Source organism: Pyricularia pennisetigena, chromosome 3 (genome assembly GCF_004337985.1).
Source record: "Pyricularia pennisetigena strain Br36 chromosome 3, whole genome shotgun sequence".
Classification (NCBI taxonomy): domain Eukaryota; kingdom Fungi; phylum Ascomycota; class Sordariomycetes; order Magnaporthales; family Pyriculariaceae; genus Pyricularia; species Pyricularia pennisetigena.
The window spans coordinates 7,398,605-7,419,835 of record NC_043742.1 but is presented as its reverse complement, the minus strand read 5'-3'; the positions used below and the strand labels follow the sequence as shown (position 1 = coordinate 7,419,835).

Below are 21,231 nucleotides of genomic sequence, written 5' to 3'. Positions count from 1 at the left end.
TGCAGAAATACCCCAGCCACTTCTATTTGGTTGTCTAAAATAATTACTTAAATCATTCGAGAGACCAGATCGCTGGGATTCGGCATGCAGTGCGGAGGTTCGGGGTCGTGCATCCGGGCCGGCGCAGAACCTCATTTTGGCTGTACTCCATACGGTGAGTCACCTGATGGCATCCGCTCGCTCCGTAACCCAAAATTGATCGCATCAACCATTCCACAATGAAAAGCCCCCAAACAACTTGCGGCGATTTTGTGGGTGAGCACAATTCTCGAGTGTAAAGTGATGCTGGAAAGCCCTCGGTGACTTTCGGCCCGAATCCCGAGACTGAGATCTTGCTGTGCACCACGACCAGAGCAAGCGAGTCGCCACATGGAGGGCTCACTTCGGAGAGGGAAAAAATGACAGGTAATAATTATTATATTTACAGCAAACACAAATGAAATAACGTAAATAGAAAGCAACACGCTGCACGTTTGCATATGCATAATATTTACGTGGCCGTTCTCAGGCCCCCCTACTCCACCCAAGGGAGTCACTTGTATGTGACTCTGGGAGCAATAAGTATGCAACATATTGAATAGAAAATTAGATGTACTTGCTGTAAATTCTGGTAAAGATACACAAACCTTGACGCTTTCAGTGAGGACAAGCCCAGCTACGTACCTAGGAGCCATCAGTATATAGAGGATCAGCTTGTTTCGGTCAGGAATGAACCATGCACCAATAGAGACCTGCTTCATTGACAAGATTGCAGGATCGTGTACTAACTTACTCCTGGTTCAAGAGTCTAGCTTTATTAAAACGTCACCGAGTAACCTCGCGACTACACCAGCAGCCTGAAACAAGAAGATTAAGCCTCTGGACTTGCCTGTCAATGTTTCTTTTGATATTCTGTTAAAGCCTTCCACCTGACGATGCACTGCGTTCATCAAGCGTGTCTTGAAGATTAGGCGCGCGCCATAAGTGTTGATTCACTTGATCACTATGATATGGGGAGGATGCTTCCCTTTCATCATTTGAAAAGTGATTGGACAGATGGCTAATTATGCATCAATGAAGACTGTATATATCCAGAACTGTATACTCGAATATATAATATGATACAGATACCCAATCACTCATCTCCCGCCTGTAACCAGGGGCGTCCTTGATGATCTCGGCCCTCTCTACATTTCAGGGGCTAAATACCCAGGCCAAGAGACAAGTATGCACACCGAGGCCGTCCATGGAGCTTCTTCAGATAGCTATTTGCAAGAGATTGCTAGGAATGATCACTCCAACCAGGCACTGTACTGTAGTCCCAGGATCCTAAGCATCTGTCTAGCAGCACAGTCAAGCCCCCTTCGCGTGCTGCCTTTATGTGCGACGCTGTAAAGCATAAGGCAATCAATTTGCAGACTGGCGAGCATGCTTGAAAGCAGCAAGATGCCGCAGATGTTGCGTTACACACATCATGTCAGGTGTTCAGGGGTTGAAAGACATGGCGTTTTACCTCCTCATCGGATGAATACCCCACACCCTCACCCCTGAGTAAAGGCAACTCTACCTGGCAATTAAGGTGAATGTACCGTACCGTACCTTCCTTAGATAGGGCATATGCCACAAGCAGACCCGATGTTGCGGGGTAAATACACGCGAATGGTTCCACTATTTCAACTTCATTCCTCGATCGCTCACCTCGACGATGATTGAGCTTCATACCTGCCTACCCGTCGGGGCGGCTTCTCAGTATCCTCAGATCATGTCAGCTTACCTATTAATGATATACCAATGAGGCGTGCCTTTTTTTTTATCTTGATCAAGCTCGAAGCCACTGCCGAGTTGACAGTCATCTTGTTGGAAGAGTCAGCGATCCACAGACAAGATCCGCGGATATCAACCATTTCTTTCCAGACGCCACCATGTCTTGCAGTACAAGCCATATGTCTAATATTCCAGTCCACGGCTAACACAAGCTTGTTCCCAGTGACGAGGTCTTGTGACTCACGCTTGATAGTCTCCTCCTTACTATTCCAATGAGTCTAGGTATACTTAATATCACGAAGCATTGGGGATTGTGGCTGCATGTCTGGTTTTTTTCCTCGTATATTCGACCCTAACTGATTCTATATTTGTCCCTTTCTCCTTTTGCTTGCTTGCTTGCTTGCTTCCTTGACTTTGAGTCATATGTATAGAGCTAATTTCACACATGTCTGCCTATTTGATAGCTCTCGACTCCTGCACCTGTTCGCCCTTATAAATGTACCTCATCAGTTTCTGAACATAGTTTTATATGCTAGGATCTTTAGAGGGTTGACGAAGTGGGCGTACTCATGCACCTCGATCTACTTGGGTATGGGTGAGCAGTGGTCGGCCCGTTGATTATATTACGCAGGAGTTGACAGGGTATGCATATATACCTTGGTACTCTTAGGCAATGGACCTAGGAGGTGCACCCATGAGGGCGGGCCCGTGTAGTTGGGTGCCATTTGATATTGGGTCTGGGAGGTGACCGCTATGGCGTACGTGTGCGTATATGGGGTTGCCGTTGAGCAGCAGACCTGGGGGATGCACCTGTGAGGATTCGGTTTGCCTGGCTGCTCGCCTACCGGGTAGGTATAAAAAAAGGTACCGCCACTGTAACTGTACATTTTTCAGCACGTCAACCGCCTGGACCACTCGAAATCTGGAGCAGGTATCAAATTCGGCACCAATTCTTTCCTCGACCCTGCCAAATTTGGAAACATACTTCCCTACAACCACTTCGTAACGTCCCAAGCCTCTCACTCACTATCCCATCACTTCACATTATTTATCCATACTTTCAATAATCGTCACGCAAAGCATTCGTTATTTTACCTAGGACGCAAGACACAAGGTAAATGGCCAAGACTTTCCTCTGTTAACTTCTAATCTAACTAGCTAACTCCTTCCAAGATGGCGTCGGACATAGATAAAACCGACACTAATCGCTCGCTGGACATCCCGGTACAAACCTCTAAGCGGAAGCACGATGAGGTTGAAGACGATGGCGAAGAGCTTTCCGCCCCGAAGAATCATGCTCAGCAAGACTCCGATCCAGACGCCGGTCCGGAGGACATTGCCGAAGACTGGCGCCCTGGCGCCTTGATGCCGGAATACTACAAGATGGACAAGCGTGAGGCCCGCCGACTGATCAACACCTACCTGAGCGATATTGAGAAGAAGTACAAGAGTCGTACCCCGCAGCCAAAACTGGAAGATGAAAATGATTTTTCCCAATCAGATTCCTGTGCTGCACTCGTGGCCTTTTCCCGGGACGCCTACGAACATCTCTGTGAAAACCTCAACGACAACACGTCGGACTATAACCTCCAGTCTCGCTACGAGATTCGTCATGACTTCGGCAATATCCCCATTTGCAAGTTCGACAAAGTCCCATTTCTTTTTTGGCTTGCTGGAGATGACCTGCGATCGGCCGAATTGTCTGGCGAACTTGGAAACGTTCTTCCTTATTTACTAAGACTCGTTTTTATAATTCGAATTAAGGTCGTTACCTCCACTGCATACGAAATTCCTCTCACGGAAATCGATAACCTCAACTGGAGGGAAATTCTGGCAAAGCCGGAAACAGACAAGTTAGTAGTTGTCAGTCTACAGAAACTGGCAAAGTTGATTCGCAATGGGCTCCTACGCCGGATTTACAAAGAGGCCCGGATTCCTACGGAAAACTGGGCACAGAACTGGGCAGGAATCTTAATTCCGAAAACATTCAAGGATATGTTCGATGATGACCTCTCTATCTCAAGGCCCGAGCCCGACGCATATTTTGACAAGCTCAGGCAAAGATTCGAAACTTCAACAGCGGAGAAAACTGCTCAGGAGACTGCCAGGGAGACTGCAGATCGGCTTTTCCGACTCAAGATGAACAACCCTTACGCAATTGCCATGCGCCACGACCTTCCCGACGGTCCTAACTACGATATGGTCAACGATTCTTCGCCCTTGGTCGTGCGCCAGAAGGCGTATGCTTGCACTGTCTTCGAAGGTGACCAAGATTGGGTGGAGGAGAGCACAGAACTTCAGGAAGTTCGTGCCGAGCAAGATAACAAAGAGTCAGCGCTCCTCATCGAGGCAAGGGATATCCTCTTCACTTGGCTAGTTATTTGCAACCGCAAATCCCCTAAAGAGCTCGCCGACACTAAACAATCTGCGGTACTTATACGACGCCGGGGAGGCAAGCAACACGACGACTATGCTAAAGAGTTTCCGTAGGGATTGCTCCGCGAAGTGGCTAAGATGACGCCCACTCATCAAATGAATCCCAAGACGGCCTTCGAGTTGCTTGCGCTGCTAAGGAGGAAAGAGTTCACCGGGAAAATGGCGGATTATATGGCGAATCTTTCCAAGATTCCGGCTTGGGCGGAATTGAACCGCCCTACAAACCAGTCAAAGTCCTGGTTTTCGAAGCGCACGAGTACTCAAACGGATTCCAACCAGATGACTTTCGTCAAGTCTGTCGCCGAGAACAAAAGTCTCCCCCCTCTCCCGATCAAAGCTGATATATCGTCACTTTACAAGCTTCATCTGTGCGCTATAGCCTGCAGGGCTGTAACCCTCTGCCGCGAGAATAAGTATGATACCGTCGAGGCGCTCGGAAATGCGCGATTGTACGATCTGATCCTGGAGGGGGGACCAGGACAAAGACGTTTTGCGGATTGGGGCCTCGAGTCTTATCGGCGCTTTTTCAACTATGGTGTTCACTTCTCAAGTGAATTCATCAATCCGACCAAGACGGAAGAGTGCCACCTTTTCGAAGAGTGGTGCATCAAAAACGCCGATAACCGCGACGGTCTCTTTAGCTCTTTCGACCTTCGCTTTTTTGGCCGACAGTTTGACGAAAGTGGCAGAAGGGAGACTCCTGGCCCGGTGGAATTCATCAGGCCTGCCCATAATAAGGCTGCCAATACCAAACCTGTCACCAAGGACAGGATCGCTGGCAAGACCAGTCGCCCCGACAAGACCAACGGAGCCGGAAGTCTCCAGGACGCGGACAAGTCCAAGAACGCAAGCCCAGATGGCGATAACACGCACCAGAATATGTCGGACGCAGACAACAAAACTATAAACAATATCACTGACGCTGTTAGACATAAGCTTGGGTCTAAAACAAGGAAGATACTGGCGCTCAAGGCTGAAGTTTCACAGCTGAAGGAGGAAAATTCTCAAGTCCAACAGCTGAGACTTGATTGAACAGCTGAGACTTGACCTTGAACAGCAGGAGCTTGAGCTTGAACAACAAAAGCAGGAAACTGCCGAGCTTAGGGACAAATACATGCGTATGCGCGACCAGGCAAAAGCTTTTGCGACTTTTGCTAAGCAGTTTGACGGCGCTTCTGACTCCCTTTGATTTTTGGTCTGCGCATTTTCCTAGACAGTTTGCCTTGTTTTTTTATCTTTGTTTTTTTTTTGTTTTTCGAACAGCAGAGGGAATACCCGGTTATATGGCAAACTTCTCTGCACCAATAGGTCGTTACATTTGAGTTCCTACAGGCAGAGAGGGTAATCCTAACCAAACGAAACTCTTACACCATTAGCAAAATCCCCAGGTGCAATCTTCAGGCATTCCGCAACTGCTTATAGAACAAGGCCCCTTATCAAGCAGCAAGTTATAATAATTAGCGGTTATATTTGCAACACAAAGTTCGCGTCAGCATTGGGTATAAACAGGTAAACAGGTAAGCAGGTAGGTAAACAGGTAAGTAAATAGATAAGTAAACAGATAAGTACACAGGTATAGGTAAGAAGGTAAGTGATCATGTACGGTAATCAGATCAGAGTTAATGTTCAATGCAAGATCGGTATGACTTTACTGTCACCCGGATTCGGGCTAGTTTCGGTAGTTATCCCAGAACATCACACTTTTAGCAGAATAGGCCGTTTCTGAAAATTCGTTGTGATCTTGATTCCTTTCTTGAGTCGTTTGAGGTAATATTTTGGGATTCCATCGACAGGCAGATTGAGGCACGAATCAAGACAATTTCCCCGAGTTTTGTTACCCTTTATTTCAAAGCGTGTTCTGAAGGTGTTGGTAGGCAGACGGACGGTCCGAGGCGTACGACAGCCAAGGCTCAACTTCAAAATACAATCTAGAACTCATTCGTTGAATGTACTTTCCAATGACTGGGCAAATCTAGGATAAAGACATGATTACCCACTCTGTCCAATGTGGTTTGCTTCTGTCTTCGCGATTACTACAACCCTCACGACCCAATGCGAATTCTCCAGGACATTATACAGCAAGACGAGACGAACGCACAGAAAAGTAAATATTAAGACAAAAGGAATTCGAGTGCTTGATTGAGTTTCGACTCTATTTTTACAATGAACACACTGGAGAAGTTTCGGCATCACTCCCGCCGGCTTCTCCAAGTCCCTCGACACACAAGGTAAAAGAAGAGCCTCTCCTGCCGTTCTAGTAGATGAAAACACAGATATCAGGTATACGCATCCACCCGCATCTGTCCCACACCGTCTGGAAAGTGCTTTTGTGTATGTGACACACCCGGTATTTAAGCGACGAAGCTCTTGGTGAAAGAGCCGACAACATCCCTCAACCTGGCCTCGAGGTCCTTGCTGATGGCACCCTCCTTCTCGATGGTGGCAAGTAGGTCAGACTCGTTGGTCTTGAGGTGAGACAGGAAGTCGGACTCCCATTGCAGGATCTTGGCGACGGGGACGTTGTCGAGGAAACCGTTGACACCGGCGAAGATCAGGGGAACCATCTCGTTAACGGCCATGGGCGAGTACTGCTTCTGCTTCAGGAGCTCGGTCAACTGTAGATTGACACATGTTAGCTTAGGCTATGGAAAGAATGAGTGAATTGTCAACTTACGCGTTCACCACGGTTCAGGGTCTGCTTAGTGGCAGCGTCCAGGTCGGAACCGAACTGGGCGAAAGCAGCAACCTCACGGTACTGAGCCAAGAAGAGCTTGAGCGAACCAGCGACCTGCTTCATGGCCTTGAGCTGGGCAGCGGAACCGACACGAGACACGGACAGACCGACGTTGATGGCAGGACGGATACCCTTGTAGAAAAGCTCGGCCTCCAAGAAGATCTGACCGTCGGTGATAGAAATGACGTTGGTGGGAATGTAAGCAGACACATCACCACCCTGGGTCTCGATGATGGGCAGAGCAGTCATCGAGCCGCCTGTTTGTATACTATTAGCTTCTGATCGTCAAATATGCGCTGACTTTGAGAAACACTGACCTCCATGCGTGGAATTGTTCATTTTGGCGGCGCGTTCGAGCAGACGTGAGTGAAGGTAGAACACGTCACCGGGGTAAGCCTCACGTCCCGGGGGACGGCGGAGCAGCAGCGACATCTGACGGTAGGCAACGGCCTGCTTCGACAGATCGTCAAAGATCACGAGCGAGTGCTTGCCATTGTCACGGAACCATTCACCAATTGATGCACTGTTTTTGTCGAGAGAGCTGTCAGCGTGCTTGTGACTCTACAGACGGGAGATGGGGACGTGGAAGGTGGGCGTCGGGGAGACACGTGATAGAAGGCAGAATGGGACATGTGACGGGAAGTCACATGTCATACGAAGGTACTCAGGAGAGGAAGGTACGCGGGAGGGCAGAGGTGCAATATGGATACATGATATGAGCGTGAATGGGATGGCGAGGTTAAAACATACCCTGTGAAAGGAGCAAGGTACTGCAGAGGAGCAGCCTCGGAAGCAGTGGCGGCGACGACCACGCTGTACTTCATGGCGTCGTTCTCCTCAAGGGTCTTGACGAGCTGGGCGACAGTGGAACGCTTCTGGCCGACAGCGACGTAGACACAGTAAAGCTTCTTGGACTCGTCGTTGCTGTTGTTCCACCTCTTCTGGTTCAGCATGGCGTCCAGAGCGACGGCAGTCTTGCCGGTCTGACGGTCACCGATGATCAGCTCACGCTGACCACGACCGATGGGCACCATGGCGTCGACAGACTTGAGACCAGTCTGCACGGGCTGGTTGACGGACTGACGGGGCAGAATGCCAGGGGCCTTGAGCTGAGCACGGCGCCTCTCCTTAGTGTTGATGGGGCCCTTGCCGTCAATGGGGTTACCGAGGGCGTCGACGACACGACCAAGCATCTCAGGGCCGACGGGGATATCAACCTAGGGGATAAATGTGTCGTTAGTGGGTGGTGGATAACTAGGGGGTTGTGGTATCTTGCTTACAATCTCTCCGGTACGCTTGACAGTCTCGCCCTCCTTGACAAGACGGTCAGAACCGAAAAGCACGACACCGACTTGGCCGGCCTCGAGGTTCATGCACATTCCCTTCACACCGGAAGCGAACCTGCGATTGGATTAGCCCATGTTCTGGAGCGAGTTCGGAATCTGGTAGTACTCACTCAACAAGCTCCTCGGCCTGGACGTTGGCCATACCGTGCACACGGGCGATACCATCACTGTGAAATGAGAAAAATCAGTATCCATGTCGCACTGATAATTTTTTCTCCCGATTGAAGTTGGGTTGTTTCAATGTCGGATTGCGTAATAGTTTATCCAGTATAAGCTTCCATCTCGTCGCTCCAATGCTTGACGTACCCGACGGACAGAACACGGCCAGTCTCGGCGAGGCCAGCCTCCTCCTGGACACCGCGGATCCTTTGCTCGAGAATAGAAGAGACCTCGGTCGGCGAGGCCTTATCGGCGTAGGTGCGAGCCTGCCTCGAGGCAAAAGCGGGAGCGACATTGCGGGCCTGGGCGTGACGAGCGAAAGACGGGTTAGCCGATGTGCTCTGTGGTTGGTTACACCAAAGCACCTTGAGACCTGCAAACTTCTCAGAGCTCAACCAAGCTCCCGAAGCTCTCCGAGGTCGCCAAAACCACCCCATTGAGCTTAATGAAGCTCGCCGAAAAGCCTCGAGATGAATTGGTCCGGTCCGGATGCGCGTTCGATGGCATTGAGGTCCAAAAGGTTCGAGGAAGATGATAACTTACAGCGACCCTGCCGGAGGCAGAGACGGCACCGACTGCGCGGGTCGACTGGCGGAGGGCGTTTCTGAACATTATTAACTGGTATCTGAGGGTCTAAGAAAAACAAGAGAAGCGATTGCGAACCACCTTGCAATCGCGTTGGGGAAGAGAGGAGATTGGGAGCTTATGGACTTTGATGAAAAAGAGGACTTTTTTCGGAGCAAGGAAGCCACCAAAACGAGAGGAAGAGCCCGGGCCTGAGAGGAGTCGGGTGGAGCCCTGTGCTCTGTGTGGACCAATCCCGGGAGAAGCAGGAATTTCTCGCTGGGCACGGACCAGCACGTCAAGAAACCGGTTGCCCGAAGAGATTGACGGCCCGCAATGGCTAGTCGGCAGCTGCCAATAAATGCCTGAGGATCAGTGAGTTGGTGGTATGACCGTGGCTCATTGCGACCGAAGTAATTGAATCAATATTAAGAGCGCCAAGTTGGGGATAGAATTAGACCAACTCCAAACTACTCCTGCAAATAACTATTCTAAATGGAGAAGCCAGATCATGAAAATCAACTGGGCTCAAAAATTTAATTGACGGCAATCACTATTCTTTGTTCTGATTATGTATATTTGGTAGAAGTGAAAGGCTATGGTTTGTTGACAATGGTGAGTTGGTAGGCAATTTTGGCGATTTTTGTTAGTGTCTCCATCTCAATTCTCAAGCTCTCCCAGATTAAGCGTGGCGCAATTGTGGCTTTGCTTTGTACTTACCTGTAAGACGCCACAAAGATCTGAAAAGGCTCTGATTCGTCCCTAAATCTGGGTGTCGGTGGATCAATGCACCAAAAAGTCATGGGAAAATCGACGTGATCATGGCCGCGGAACTCAACCCCCAAACAGAGTCCTCTTAGGGCGACCCATAAACGCCGCGATGTACACGCGGATAAGGTGTGCGGAGTGCCACTCGAATTCCATCAGCAACACCTTTGGCAGCCAGTTCCAGTCCTCAGCAAGGGGGGTTGTGCGGACCAAAGATCCTGTAACCTCATGTGAAAAGCGATTTGAGGCGCTGATTTCTCTCGATATATACATTTGGCAATTATCGGCCTGATGAACACGCTGACAATGGTTGGTGTCTGCGACGTTGGCGTCATTTCGTCGGGTATCTCAGCAAATAGGGGGCAGGGCTGAGCAGCAGCCTGGAGTTGAGTTTTATAATGATGCTTGGGTTCTCATGCCACGCAACACGGTACAGTTGTCGGCAGCGTGTCACACCATCCACTCCACTGACATTAAGGTCAGCTTATGATCCGAGTAACCGTCTGTATAGGGGACGGATCTGATCACCGTCAAGGAGATCGTACGCATACTGTTCAGCAGGCGAAATGTCGTCTGTCTGATTGAGCCAGGATAGGTTCGATGGGGTTTTCTGAATGTGGTCGAGGTAGCTGATCGTAGAGTTCCAGTCTCGCTTGGGTACCGGGCCAGAAAAATTGGTTTCTTCTGGGCCCATTAGTTTGGACACAAGTTGAGCCCACAAGCTGGACCAGTCAGCATCGGGGCCAGGGTACGATCTCAAAACGTCGAAAGCTGGATCTGCCGGCCGAGCTAACACCTATAGGCCAGGTTCTGGAGACTCTGTAGTCAAGGAGGTCCTCAGCGAGGTAAAGAAGTCACTCCACGGCATGGATTGTGAATACCGCCCGTCGAAGGAGAAAGCATAGGGGCCAACCACAGGCATGATCAAGGATGGGTCTGGAGATATTGTTCATGGCAGTCGCTGTGCAATCCTGAGCAGATTGTTCCTGAGGAACTGAAGTTCTGAAATAAAATCCGGTTGCTCAGACAGTGATGGGTTAAAATAGAAGCTCAACTTCTCGGCACGTTTGCGCTCAGTACGTCGTATGAGACGCAACTCTGTGCCATCGGTGCAGCTGACCATGAGCTTTTTCTCTCTGCCATCCCAAAGCCTCTGAAGATATTCAGGCTCCCTCCGGCCTTGCCGGGTTTCCCTGACAAAGTACTCCTCTGCATTAGTGTCCTGAGGTGCACCTCCGAATGCCCGGCATAGGTCGTGCCCAAACAGAACTCGGACAATTGTATGCCTCTTAGATGAGCCTTTGGGACTTTGATCGAAACCCACGCCCAGTTTAGAGGTGTAGAAGGGCTCTCTAACCAGTCTATTTCACCAGTCACCCATGAGACATTCTTGCGTATACAAGCCGTCACACCACCAAGCAAAACTTTGTCCCGCTCCACCTCTTCGTCAGCCAAAAAGCTGGGGTAAGTTATGAACAAGCAGTCTTCTCTGTATTTTGCTCCGCATGCGATTTTCCTAATGGATTCCGGGGACCGCCTTGGGAAAGGCAGTCTACCCACTTCTACTATACTGACTTTTCGCCCTTGAGAATGACAGGGTTTTGAAGCCTGAGGCAAGCCGCCCTCAGGACCTGGATGAGGAATACTTGGCCAGGAATATACATATACCTTTAAGGTGGGTTTAAATAAAGCGATTTCTTTTTTTTTTTTTTTTAAAAAAAAAAAAAAAAAAAAAAAAAAAAACTCCAGACTACTACCCCTGCAAATAGCTATTTTGAATGGAGAAAATAAGTTATAAAGAGGAAAAAGAAAAGTGCTGCCCCATAAATTAATGGGCGGCAAAAGTTGCTGTTTTTCCGGGTTATGTAATTTGTTTGTTGACAATGGGAAATTGAGAGGTCATTTTGGCGATTTTTGTTAGTGTACCTCAATTCTGAGTTCGTCGAAATCTGACCCCAGCTTGGCTAGGTAACAATGATTGCCATTGTTGCAGTTACAACAACGCTGGTCTTTCCTGGCGGCCTAACATTCTTTAATATGAGCTGATTTTAGAGCGGACTTGATGCAGGGCATGTAAGGGTGTATGTTCTGCTCTGCAGTAGCGCCATAGTCGCCCTCACTAGACCATTCGCGAGGCGCCTTTCCTCCAGTGGACGCTTGGCCTTTGTTCGACGATATCGTTTCCGTTTGAACTGAGGCAGGAGTGGAATTCGTCTGCGGCGTAAACAGTTCGTCATTACTGTCCAAGGAGCTTTTATCGCGGCTCAACCTGCTATTATCCAAGTCAGTATCCATGTCGATAGCATTTCCAGTCTGGTTATCGTCGTCGTCGCCGGTCTTGTTACCACCAGCGCCATTGGCGAACGTTAGGATCCAGGTATTTGTGGGTTGAGCTTTGCGGGCCCCCTGGAAGACAGCAAAGTTCAACCCACAAATGAATCCCTTTCACGCTCGAACCCAGCGGGAACTGAGAAAACCTTGGCGACAGAAATTGTCACGAGTGGCATAATCTTTTTGTTGGCGAAGCAATTTCCCCTTTGAAGGCAAAGCCCGAAGGGAGGAAAGCGCGTAAACTATCCTATATTAAACCGATTTGTTAAACTTTTTTCGTGTGTGGATTGGTCAGTCAAGATTTCCGGTGCGTGGATTGATCAGTTCTTTTGTAAAAACGAGGCAAGGTCAATATAGCTTCTTTGCCAGTGTTAGAAGTAGTAGTAATAGTGGTGGTGTTGCAGGCTTTATTTACCGAAGTCACTGGTATTAGCTATTGACGGGAGCTTTCGTCTTTTGGCTGTGTTTTTTTTAGTGCAACAGGTGGTAAGCCCTCCGCAAAGCCCCTTAACATAACGCAACAGCTCATTCGCGAGCTTCGCTATCCCTTTTGGATATGGCCTTACGCCACGGCCGACTTCTGTATTTAGAATTCGGTATTTTTACAAATGGTGCGTTTTATTTCCGGCACTCGGTATTGACGGGAATCGTAGGATCGTACTGTGGTGTTTTTGAGGCGATTGAAAGCGGGCCATTTGATAAATGTAACGTAGGATGTTATTTATTTCTAAAAGGGATTTTTGTAAGTGCCGGGAAACCAGGAAAAAAATCGCAGGTCCTGAGCAGCTATGCCAAGTTGGTAGAGATTCATTTACAGTTAACCCAAGAGTTTGAATTTGAATCGTGAACGCGCCTGCTATTTCGGGCTCATGAGCGTTAAGTCAGCGTTGGGAGCACCATAGAATCTCTGTCACGATCTTTAGCCTAGGTAGCGCTTCCCACCTGAATACATGGCCCTCCTACCTACAATTTAGGCTGCACGTGTACGTTGGTGTGCTTCAATTGTAATACAAATATTAGAGGGCTATTTTGGCGATCAAAAATAGCCTGGGGTAAGCTCTTGATCATTTCGCCGAAGTTTGTCGATATGTTGGGATATACTAACTTATCTCGTGGTATGCCGTACTGTTATACTGTTGTGCCTGCCTGCCTTTGCATTTGTGGATTGAGGGGTATAAATAATCTACCTACCACGTCTTCATATGCTTTTGAACCTGAACTAGAAATCACGCATCGATTTAACACTTTTTGGCACTTTTCAGTATGAGGTTGCGGGCAGAAATAGGCAGAAAATCGTTTCCCTGCTGAGTTCTTTTATGACTCCACCCCCCCTCACTCTGGCTGGGTACGTATAACTACAGACGAAAGGGTAACGACTTGGAAAGTAGCGCCATTCCCTCAAGTTGAAAACGTCTGTACCAGAGCGTCCAACAGCGCATTACCGCAATAAAAATAAAAATACAATCCACAATTCACGAACTTGAAAAATCATTATAAGTGAGAGTATAAGTATCGAAACATTAGGTACAAAGTGCGTGGTGAGGTACGGGGCAAATTGCCTTTCAAAAGTTAGGAATCGCTTCATACATTGATAAAACAAAAACCAAGGCTATATCACTTTGGGGAAGAATTTGACGGGTATCCCCCACACTCCTGAGCCCATGAGTTCAGCATACTGCCAAACGAGCTTTAATGGAATTTGGCTGAGAAACGGTCGCAAAATGTATATTATTCATATTGCAAGAGCGAGAGGCGAAGTGACTGGTTAACAGCCGAAGGTGACTGATCGATAGCCTGTCACTTTGTAAATATGTTTCGAAACCTGCCTACCTGCTTTCCCGCCCCTTTACCTATTTATCTACCTACACACCGGACTTCTTACATACTCAGCAATCTACATTACCCATACAAACACCTGCACCATTCCCATGCTATTCAATACGAGATGCTACAGGTAAATTCATATATAAATGGCGATTCTTGCAAATGGTTGTGTAAGTAATGGTAGTTAGTGCGACATGATGGATCAAGATGTTTCGTTCAAGCACAAACCCAAGGTATCTTCAAATGTATTGCAAAAACTCCTAGACTCCAAAGGCGTCAAATATCTGTCCAGCGAAGCATGAACATGCATGTCATTTGCTGTGGGAAGCCGGCACAGGCCGGTCGGACTCTAAGGCCGCAGCTTGGCTGAAGAAAATTCAGACCATGCTTGTGTGGAGCAAATGCTCACGAGAGACTGAGTGCAGGATATACATGACGAAGCCAAAACCCAATGATTTTTAATTCCCAGGTGAGAGGTCGTCACCGTTTGCCCATATGCTCCTTGAACCAACGTTATAACTCCTCATAACCGTGCCGTGCCATAAAAAAATACAAAGATGTCGCTTAGCGGACGATACCGTCGAAGCGAGACTTGAACCACTTCATGGTCTCGACGCGGTTGATCTTGTGGCTGGTGCCGATTCTGCTCTTGCAGCGACGGCGGCGGGAGACACGCTCACCCGGGCGGGTCATGCAGCAGTAGAAGTCCATGCCGTAGATACCAATGCCAGGGTCGTACTTGATACCGAGATCGATGTGCTCGGAGATACCGAACCCGAAGTTGCCGGTCTCGCTGAAGTTGCGCTTCCTCAGCTCGTACTCCTTGACCTTGAGGCCACGCTCAAGAATCTCCTCGGCCTTGGGGCCACGGACGGTGACGTGGACGGCAATCTTTTCGTTACGGCGGATACCGAAGGTACGGACGGTGTAGCGGGCCTTGCCTGTAGGTTATGGGTTAGATTTTGTCGTTTGGTTCTGGACATGATTCGATGGCGGTACTAACTGTAAACCGGGGTTTGACCGGACAGCTGCTCGAGCACCTTGGCGGCACGAGTGAGCCTGTCACCAGACTCTCCGACGGAGATGTTGAGGACGAGCTTCTGGATCTTGAGCTCCCTCATGGGGTTGTTGGCCTTCTCGGACGACTAGAAGCGAATTGTCAGTATGAAACCCACGGCCGTTGTTCGCTCGCGGTAAAACCCGATGACGCATTCAAATTCATATCGAGAACTTTAGAGTGAAGTACAGAAACATGAAGGCATTGCGTACCATGATGGGCTATTTTGTTAGTAAACCTGGGGATGGGCTTCGTTGGTTGAATGGCGGACAGAAGGAAGACAACGACTCTCGCGATCTCTTTTTGAAAAAAGTCCCCTTTCCGAATTGTGGTTTGTGGGCGAAAAAGTTCCCTGGTGGGTGCCCAAACGGATTATGTCATCAAGAGGGGAAGAACTTTGTGGATCCCATTCCAAAATGGGCCTAGTGGGTTGCTTGTCCAGTGGCCCAAGCTTCCCTGCAAGCCTGGTGTCTCCAGCAAAATAGCTTGACCGCGTCGGTCTGGATGGAAATTTCGCCGCTGGTCCGTATGCCAATTGATGCGGACTTTGAAGCGCGAAAGTAGCCGATAAGACCGCGTCGCCCTGAAGTCTGACTTCAGAAACACATACCAAATTTTTGTACATTGGGAGTGGAGCTAGCGCTCTGAGCCTGTGAAGATGGCGGCCTCAAACAAGCAAGGCAAGATGGTATGAGAGCCCCTCCAGATCAAACCCGCTAGTCTGTCGTGTGGTCGCTGCAACTTGATAGGACTAACCAGCGTTAATTTAACAGGCCGGATACGTACGTTGATCTCGACCTGGCCTCCCGACTGATATTCTACAGACTAACATGCTCTCAGATCAACTACCGGATGCGGGTCACCCTCAACGACGGCCGGCAAATGGTGGGACAGATGATGGCGTTTGACAAGGTAAATATGCTGGCAGGAACGAGCCCTACGAGACATGCAAGCAGGATCGCTGACATTTCTTTCCAGCACATGAACCTCGTACTGGCCGACACCGAAGAGTTCCGCAAAATCAAGAGGAAGCAGGCCAAGCCCGCCGCCCCTGGCGCATCCGGCGCATCCTCATCAACCGTCGAATCGGAGGAGAAGCGAACCCTCGGCCTTACGATCGTACGCGGAGCCCAGATAGTCTCGCTTTCTGTGGAGTCGCCGCCTCCAGCAGATCCTAGCGCGCGCCTCGGGAAGGCAACAACAGGTGGCATCGCCTCGACCCTCACCGCTGGCCCTGGTGCAGCACGGCCAGCTGCTAGGGGAGCCGCTGCTCCTATCTCTCTTGCTGTACGTTCGACCATCACGAACAAAGAGACAATTCGGATACTGATTGTGTTGACTATAGGGTCCTGCTGCTGGCGTTGGAGGTGCTCCTCCCCCGGGCTTCCCTGGCTTCCCAGGCGCTGGCGCTCCTGGTTTCCCTACCCCAGGTGGTAAGAAAACTCTGCCCCAAGGATGCGCGGCTATGGACTAACAGTTGTACTTTAGCGCCCGGCTTCCCACCTCCAGGGGCTTTTCCTCCCGGCTTTCAGCCTCCACCAGGCTTTGGTGGTCGTGGCCAAGGACCACCAGGCTTCAATCCGCCTCCGCGACGATAAAATGCTTGGATGCATTCTGGTTTGTTAAGTAGCATGGTTTGAGCATTAAAACTCACGGCGTTTTGGCGGAAATTTTACGAAAACCTACGATACAGCGCTCCAACTTGTGGCGGGGCATGACAGTCTGGTGTGTGGACTGAATCATACAAGAAAGCTATTTACCCAAACAGCTTCTCAAACAACATGTTTGACGGGTTATGAAACACCTAATCGTCTGCCATTACAACTTTATGCTCTTGACCAATCATACGTGACATCAACCGAAAGGGTGAACCTGATAGGCAATCTCGGAGACGGGCGGGCTTTGTTCGGCATCAACAAAGCCAAGCTGACCTCCGCACCAGACGCTCAGAAGGGCGCTAACTCCAATGCGTGAGCTGGACTTGCAAAAAGCCGATTGACCTTCAGCATTTGTTTCTTACGCAACTTTCATTTGTTTAACGTGCTAAACAAGTCTGTAATCATGGCGGCCTTTGTCAAATCGATCAACGCCAGGATAAGGGCGAACAAGGTGATGGACTATGTGTGCTCCACGCGTAAGTACATCCAAGAGCCTCTGCCCGAGCTTAAATTGACATCAATTGGGCGGCAAGACTTTTGGGGACCCGTATCGACCTTTGGCATCCCGATCGCTGCCATAGCAGACATTCAGAGAGCGCCAGCAGACAAGTGAGACCTCCCAACCATACCGCAAGGTCTTTGTCTTCTGTGACCCATCACTAAAAAAAAGTCCCCCGCGACCGGCACAGGATTTCGCTCCCTATGACGTGTGCCCTCGCGGGATACTCTGGTATATTCATGCGCTTCGCTTTTGCCGTCACCCCAAAGAACTACCTGCTCTTTGCGACCCACGTCGTGAACTCGGCGGCGCAGCTCACGCAGGGGTACAGGTACTTTCAGTACCACTACGGTGAAGGAAAGCAGAGGCCTGCGGCCCAGGAGGCGGCTGTCAGCGGGTATGTCAGCAAGGAGGAGATCAAAGATGCTGCTGCGATTTTGGTGAAGAGGTAGCCAGCATCTTGTGGCGAGCGCGCCGGCTTAGCATAGAGGCCGTACTGCCTGCTCAATAACAACACTGCAACAGCATCTTTCGGACCTGATTAGCTTGCACCTGGAGTTAATATTGATTGCTACCCGCATACCCGTACCTTTTTTATTTGTGCATTTGCGCATTCTTTTTCCATTGTTTCAATTTCCCTACGTCACATGTTCCTCTTTTTTGGTTCTTTTTACTTGGTTCCTTAGATGGACATCAAGACCTTTTCATTTGAGGATGGCTCACTGCGCGCAATGATTTTAGTTTCTTTTTACTATGCACATGCGATTATTTATGCCAGGACGATAATTCCAGACGGCCTTTCCCTGTCTTATTCACTATCTCCTTTATCTTTCGCCCACAATCATTATCCTATTCCATTGCAAGTTCAGTTGACTAGAATCGCTAGACTATAACTATTTGGCCAAGATACCTACACAGGAATCTGGAGGGGTACGCACTTAGTGCACCGCAGAATCGCCAAGGAGCAACTCTAGAGATGTTCAACTCACTTGCTGCCACTCGTACGATCAAAACTTGCAAGTAAATCGTATCCCTACCAATATTATCTCGTATCACGCTCAGAACCATCCAACTGTTTGGCTGTAACATAAATTTACCAAAGAGCATCAGAACGAAGCCAGCGAGGTTTACAGCTGGGTCCGAAGCTCTCGTCCACGACATGAATGACAACATTGCGCACACTTTTCCGACTTTGTGAGCTCAGCTCAAGGTTATGACCGAGTCCATAGGCAATCAGACCAAGCATGACTCCGACGAAGAATCGGACATGCAGCCAGCGAGTTGGTCAGAGGCTATCAAGGATCTCCTACGGCAGATTACAACCGAGGTTACCGAAAAAGAATGGCTCAGAAGGCCTTCACAAATCGAGAGGACGATTCGGTTTATCGATGAAGACGTCGAGAAAGGTCGCCAAGAGGCATCCGATTCGGTACCTATCTACCTACCCACCTTCTGGCTTACTATGCCCTTCGTTACGCCTTTTACTTTTTTACTGAAGTACTTTATTTTTACCACAGTTAACAGTGCAAGCACTTTAGCTTTTTTTCTTCAGCGTTGGAAATGGCCGGCTCGATGCAATCATTACAAACTGACAAAAATCATAGCTGCATGGCTCTGTAGTCTAGTTATTTTCAGGCAGCTCAATTCATGATCGACACATTACGTCTTCGGCCATCCTTTCGGGTTTGAATTGCCCATTTGCTCATTCATCTCAAATGTTCTACCCAAAGGCACTCTTGCCAAGGGAGGCCGTTAAAAAAAAACGCGCCTTCACCTCCATGTCCATCTTTGTCGAATCTGCGGACTCGCTAGTCGTTTATCCGTTTGTCAATTTAAGTGAACAGATGAGTTTTTCTGTCAGTGTCGGCTAATTGGTGACGAAGGCAGAATATAGAAAGTCTGCCGTGACACAAAGCCATATCCGAAGGGGGTCAACGAAGCTCGCACGCAAACTCCCACCATATTTAAGGGGCTTCTGCCGAGGGTTTGCCACCACCACCACCGCGCAGTGTAAGGATAGGGTCTAGTGGCGGAGGAAGCAGATTGTGGGACAGCATCCTATACTCGCTCTTGTCGACTATGGTCTTTCGTTTTCGCGAATGGGAGTCTCATACATTGGAATTACATCCTGTTTATGTTTTCCCATGTAGCCAGCCAGTTTCCCCCCTGTAGTTTGCTGCTGATTTTTATTATCATGCCTTTTCAACTGGCGAAACAGTCAGTACTTTCGTGTTTTAATCTGTTGATGGAAATAGGGGACCCAACAAACTAAATCGACTAGAGAATAAACCAACGTGGCACACGATTGCTATTCCTATTTATCATCTTAATGAATTGAAATAGGTTATACAGTAGGTATCTATAAAGCTAACAGGCCCTTTTACAGGAACCTAATATCCTGTTAATATCGATAATAATTGCTAACGCAACTAGCCAAACAGATGAATTCCATATATTAACCCATAGTCAAATAAAATTCTGCCCGAGGAGCAAATAAGGCAGAACCTGAAAAAGAAGAGCGTAAAGTTGGAGATGCTGAAAGGTATTTCAAAACAGATTGTGGCCATCCCATGTCTACACGTAAAAAAAGGCAGCGTACGTCACCGCGCCACCTCCACCAGCTGCGGATGCTCATCGGCGGTCGGGTCGACCTTCTCGACGACCGCGGCGGTTCCATAAGCGCAGACCTGGCAGAACCCGCCGAGCTCGCCGCTCTCGAAGCGCATGGCGATGACGGCGTTGCCGCCGCGACTCTGGGTCTCGGCGACGAGGCGGCCGATGGCGTCGTTGCGCGCGCTGTACAGCAGCGTCGTGAAGCCCCTGAGCTCGCCGCCGATGACGGACTTGAGCACCATGCCGGTGCCGGTGGCCCAGTTGCGCGAGCGCACCGTCAGGCCGTAGACGACGCCCAGCACGCGCACGACGCGGTAGCCCGGCACGTCGAACATGGTCGTCGTGATGACGCCGTTGGTCTCGGTGTAGCAGTGCAGGTCCTGGAGGTCGGGGCCCCGGGCCGGTGGTTCGGTGTTTGGGGAGGCGCTGGTGGTGCTCATTGCGTCTAGTTTGCTGGGGAAAAAAAATGTATAAATTATATTACGTTTTGCCAATCGAAGATTCGTGGCCGAGTAGGGTACTTGAGCAACCGAGTTCAAAATATTATTGCATGATATCTATATAGCTACACAAAAAACAACATCTGGCTTGATTGCATTTACTTGCATCTTTTGTATGCCGCTCAATGGTGAACCTGGGTACGTTTCCCGAAACGTCACAAACAGCTGAGTCACATTGCAATCAGCCAAGGTATTTACATATGGAAGCCACGTAAGTATGGCGACCATGAGAACATGGACTTTGTATACATTTGTAAGGCTGACCTGCCCAGGTTTAATCATCTGATTTTGCTAAGCCACAGCTAGATTATAAGTTAAGATAATGTTGCACGGAAATATGATATTTTTATCATCATTGGTACTGCTATTGTTTTTTTTTTTTTCAACGAAAAAAAAAGACAATGTTGCGACCAAATAATATCAATCGAGACGGTTTATTGAGTGTTGTGCGATTCTATTGTCGAAACAAGGACTGCTTCTTTCTGTAGGAAAAAAAACACAAGCTCACCTGCGTCACTACATGGTACTATCGCCAAGCGATGATTGCGTAGTAGGAAAAACAAGAATACTGCGACGAGGAAACGGTACCCGTTATCATATCCTAGCTCTAAGCGCTGTAAACCACCTCGAAGCTTATGCTTGAACGTGCGTATTCGCAAGCACGCGCCGTGCAGCGTAAACGTGCACCAACTCACACTACCAAAAGAAATAGTGCATGATAGAGTATTAGAATTCAGGGGCACAACGATCAAATAGTCAAATTCAATTACGCATTTGTCGGAGCGCACTCCGGACCAGCCACTCTATACTTAATACCTACCTCCCTACTATATAATGCTAATGCCCCTGACGGCGGTTTTTGTAAGACGCCAGTGGGGCTGGGGGTGGCTTGGTGAGTGAACTATATTTATATATATTGAAACAACGTCCTTTCCTTCCGGATAACTGCAATTCCACGCATCTTACACGTGTTTTGGTCGGCGCCAAGGTTTTTTTTTT

At 48.9% G+C, this 21,231-nt stretch overlaps 6 protein-coding genes across 6 annotated transcripts; 3 read left to right on the top strand and 3 right to left on the bottom strand.

The window, feature by feature from the left end:
- Positions 1-2,916: 2,916 nt before the first annotated feature.
- Positions 2,917-5,211, top strand: PpBr36_03770 (uncharacterized protein; the record flags this gene model as incomplete). The annotated part of the gene is made up of 2 exons (XM_029890940.1): positions 2,917-4,173; positions 4,234-5,211. 2 exons carry the CDS (start codon positions 2,917-2,919, stop codon positions 5,209-5,211), a joined length of 2,235 nt encoding a protein of 744 aa, XP_029753166.1.
- Positions 5,212-6,530: 1,319 nt separating this feature from the next.
- PpBr36_03769 (uncharacterized protein) lies at positions 6,531-9,030 on the bottom strand (the record flags this gene model as incomplete). Its single annotated transcript, XM_029890939.1, has 8 exons — positions 6,531-6,794; positions 6,854-7,170; positions 7,231-7,436; positions 7,664-8,130; positions 8,194-8,314; positions 8,370-8,426; positions 8,566-8,720; positions 8,962-9,030. 8 exons carry the CDS (start codon positions 9,028-9,030, stop codon positions 6,531-6,533), a joined length of 1,656 nt encoding a protein of 551 aa, XP_029754005.1.
- A 5,439-nt stretch (positions 9,031-14,469) lies between these two features.
- On the bottom strand, positions 14,470-15,177 carry PpBr36_03768 (uncharacterized protein; the record flags this gene model as incomplete). The annotated part of the gene is made up of 3 exons (XM_029890938.1): positions 14,470-14,846; positions 14,909-15,050; positions 15,175-15,177. 3 exons carry the CDS (start codon positions 15,175-15,177, stop codon positions 14,470-14,472), a joined length of 522 nt encoding a protein of 173 aa, XP_029754004.1.
- A 623-nt stretch (positions 15,178-15,800) lies between these two features.
- On the top strand, positions 15,801-17,571 carry PpBr36_03767 (uncharacterized protein; the record flags this gene model as incomplete). Its single annotated transcript, XM_029890937.1, has 5 exons — positions 15,801-15,874; positions 15,941-16,249; positions 16,308-16,395; positions 16,938-17,229; positions 17,310-17,571. The coding sequence occupies exons 1-5, from the start codon at positions 15,815-15,817 to the stop codon at positions 17,569-17,571; spliced, it is 1,011 nt and encodes a 336-aa protein (XP_029754007.1). The 5' UTR covers positions 15,801-15,814.
- A 761-nt stretch (positions 17,572-18,332) lies between these two features.
- Positions 18,333-20,181, top strand: PpBr36_03765 (uncharacterized protein; the record flags this gene model as incomplete). Its single annotated transcript, XM_029890935.1, has 2 exons — positions 18,333-18,548; positions 19,714-20,181. The coding sequence occupies 2 exons, from the start codon at positions 18,333-18,335 to the stop codon at positions 20,179-20,181; spliced, it is 684 nt and encodes a 227-aa protein (XP_029754009.1).
- Positions 19,720-20,172, bottom strand: PpBr36_03766 (uncharacterized protein; the record flags this gene model as incomplete). The annotated part of the gene is made up of 1 exon (XM_029890936.1): positions 19,720-20,172. One exon carries the CDS (start codon positions 20,170-20,172, stop codon positions 19,720-19,722), a length of 453 nt encoding a protein of 150 aa, XP_029754006.1.
- Positions 20,182-21,231: the final 1,050 nt, after the last annotated feature.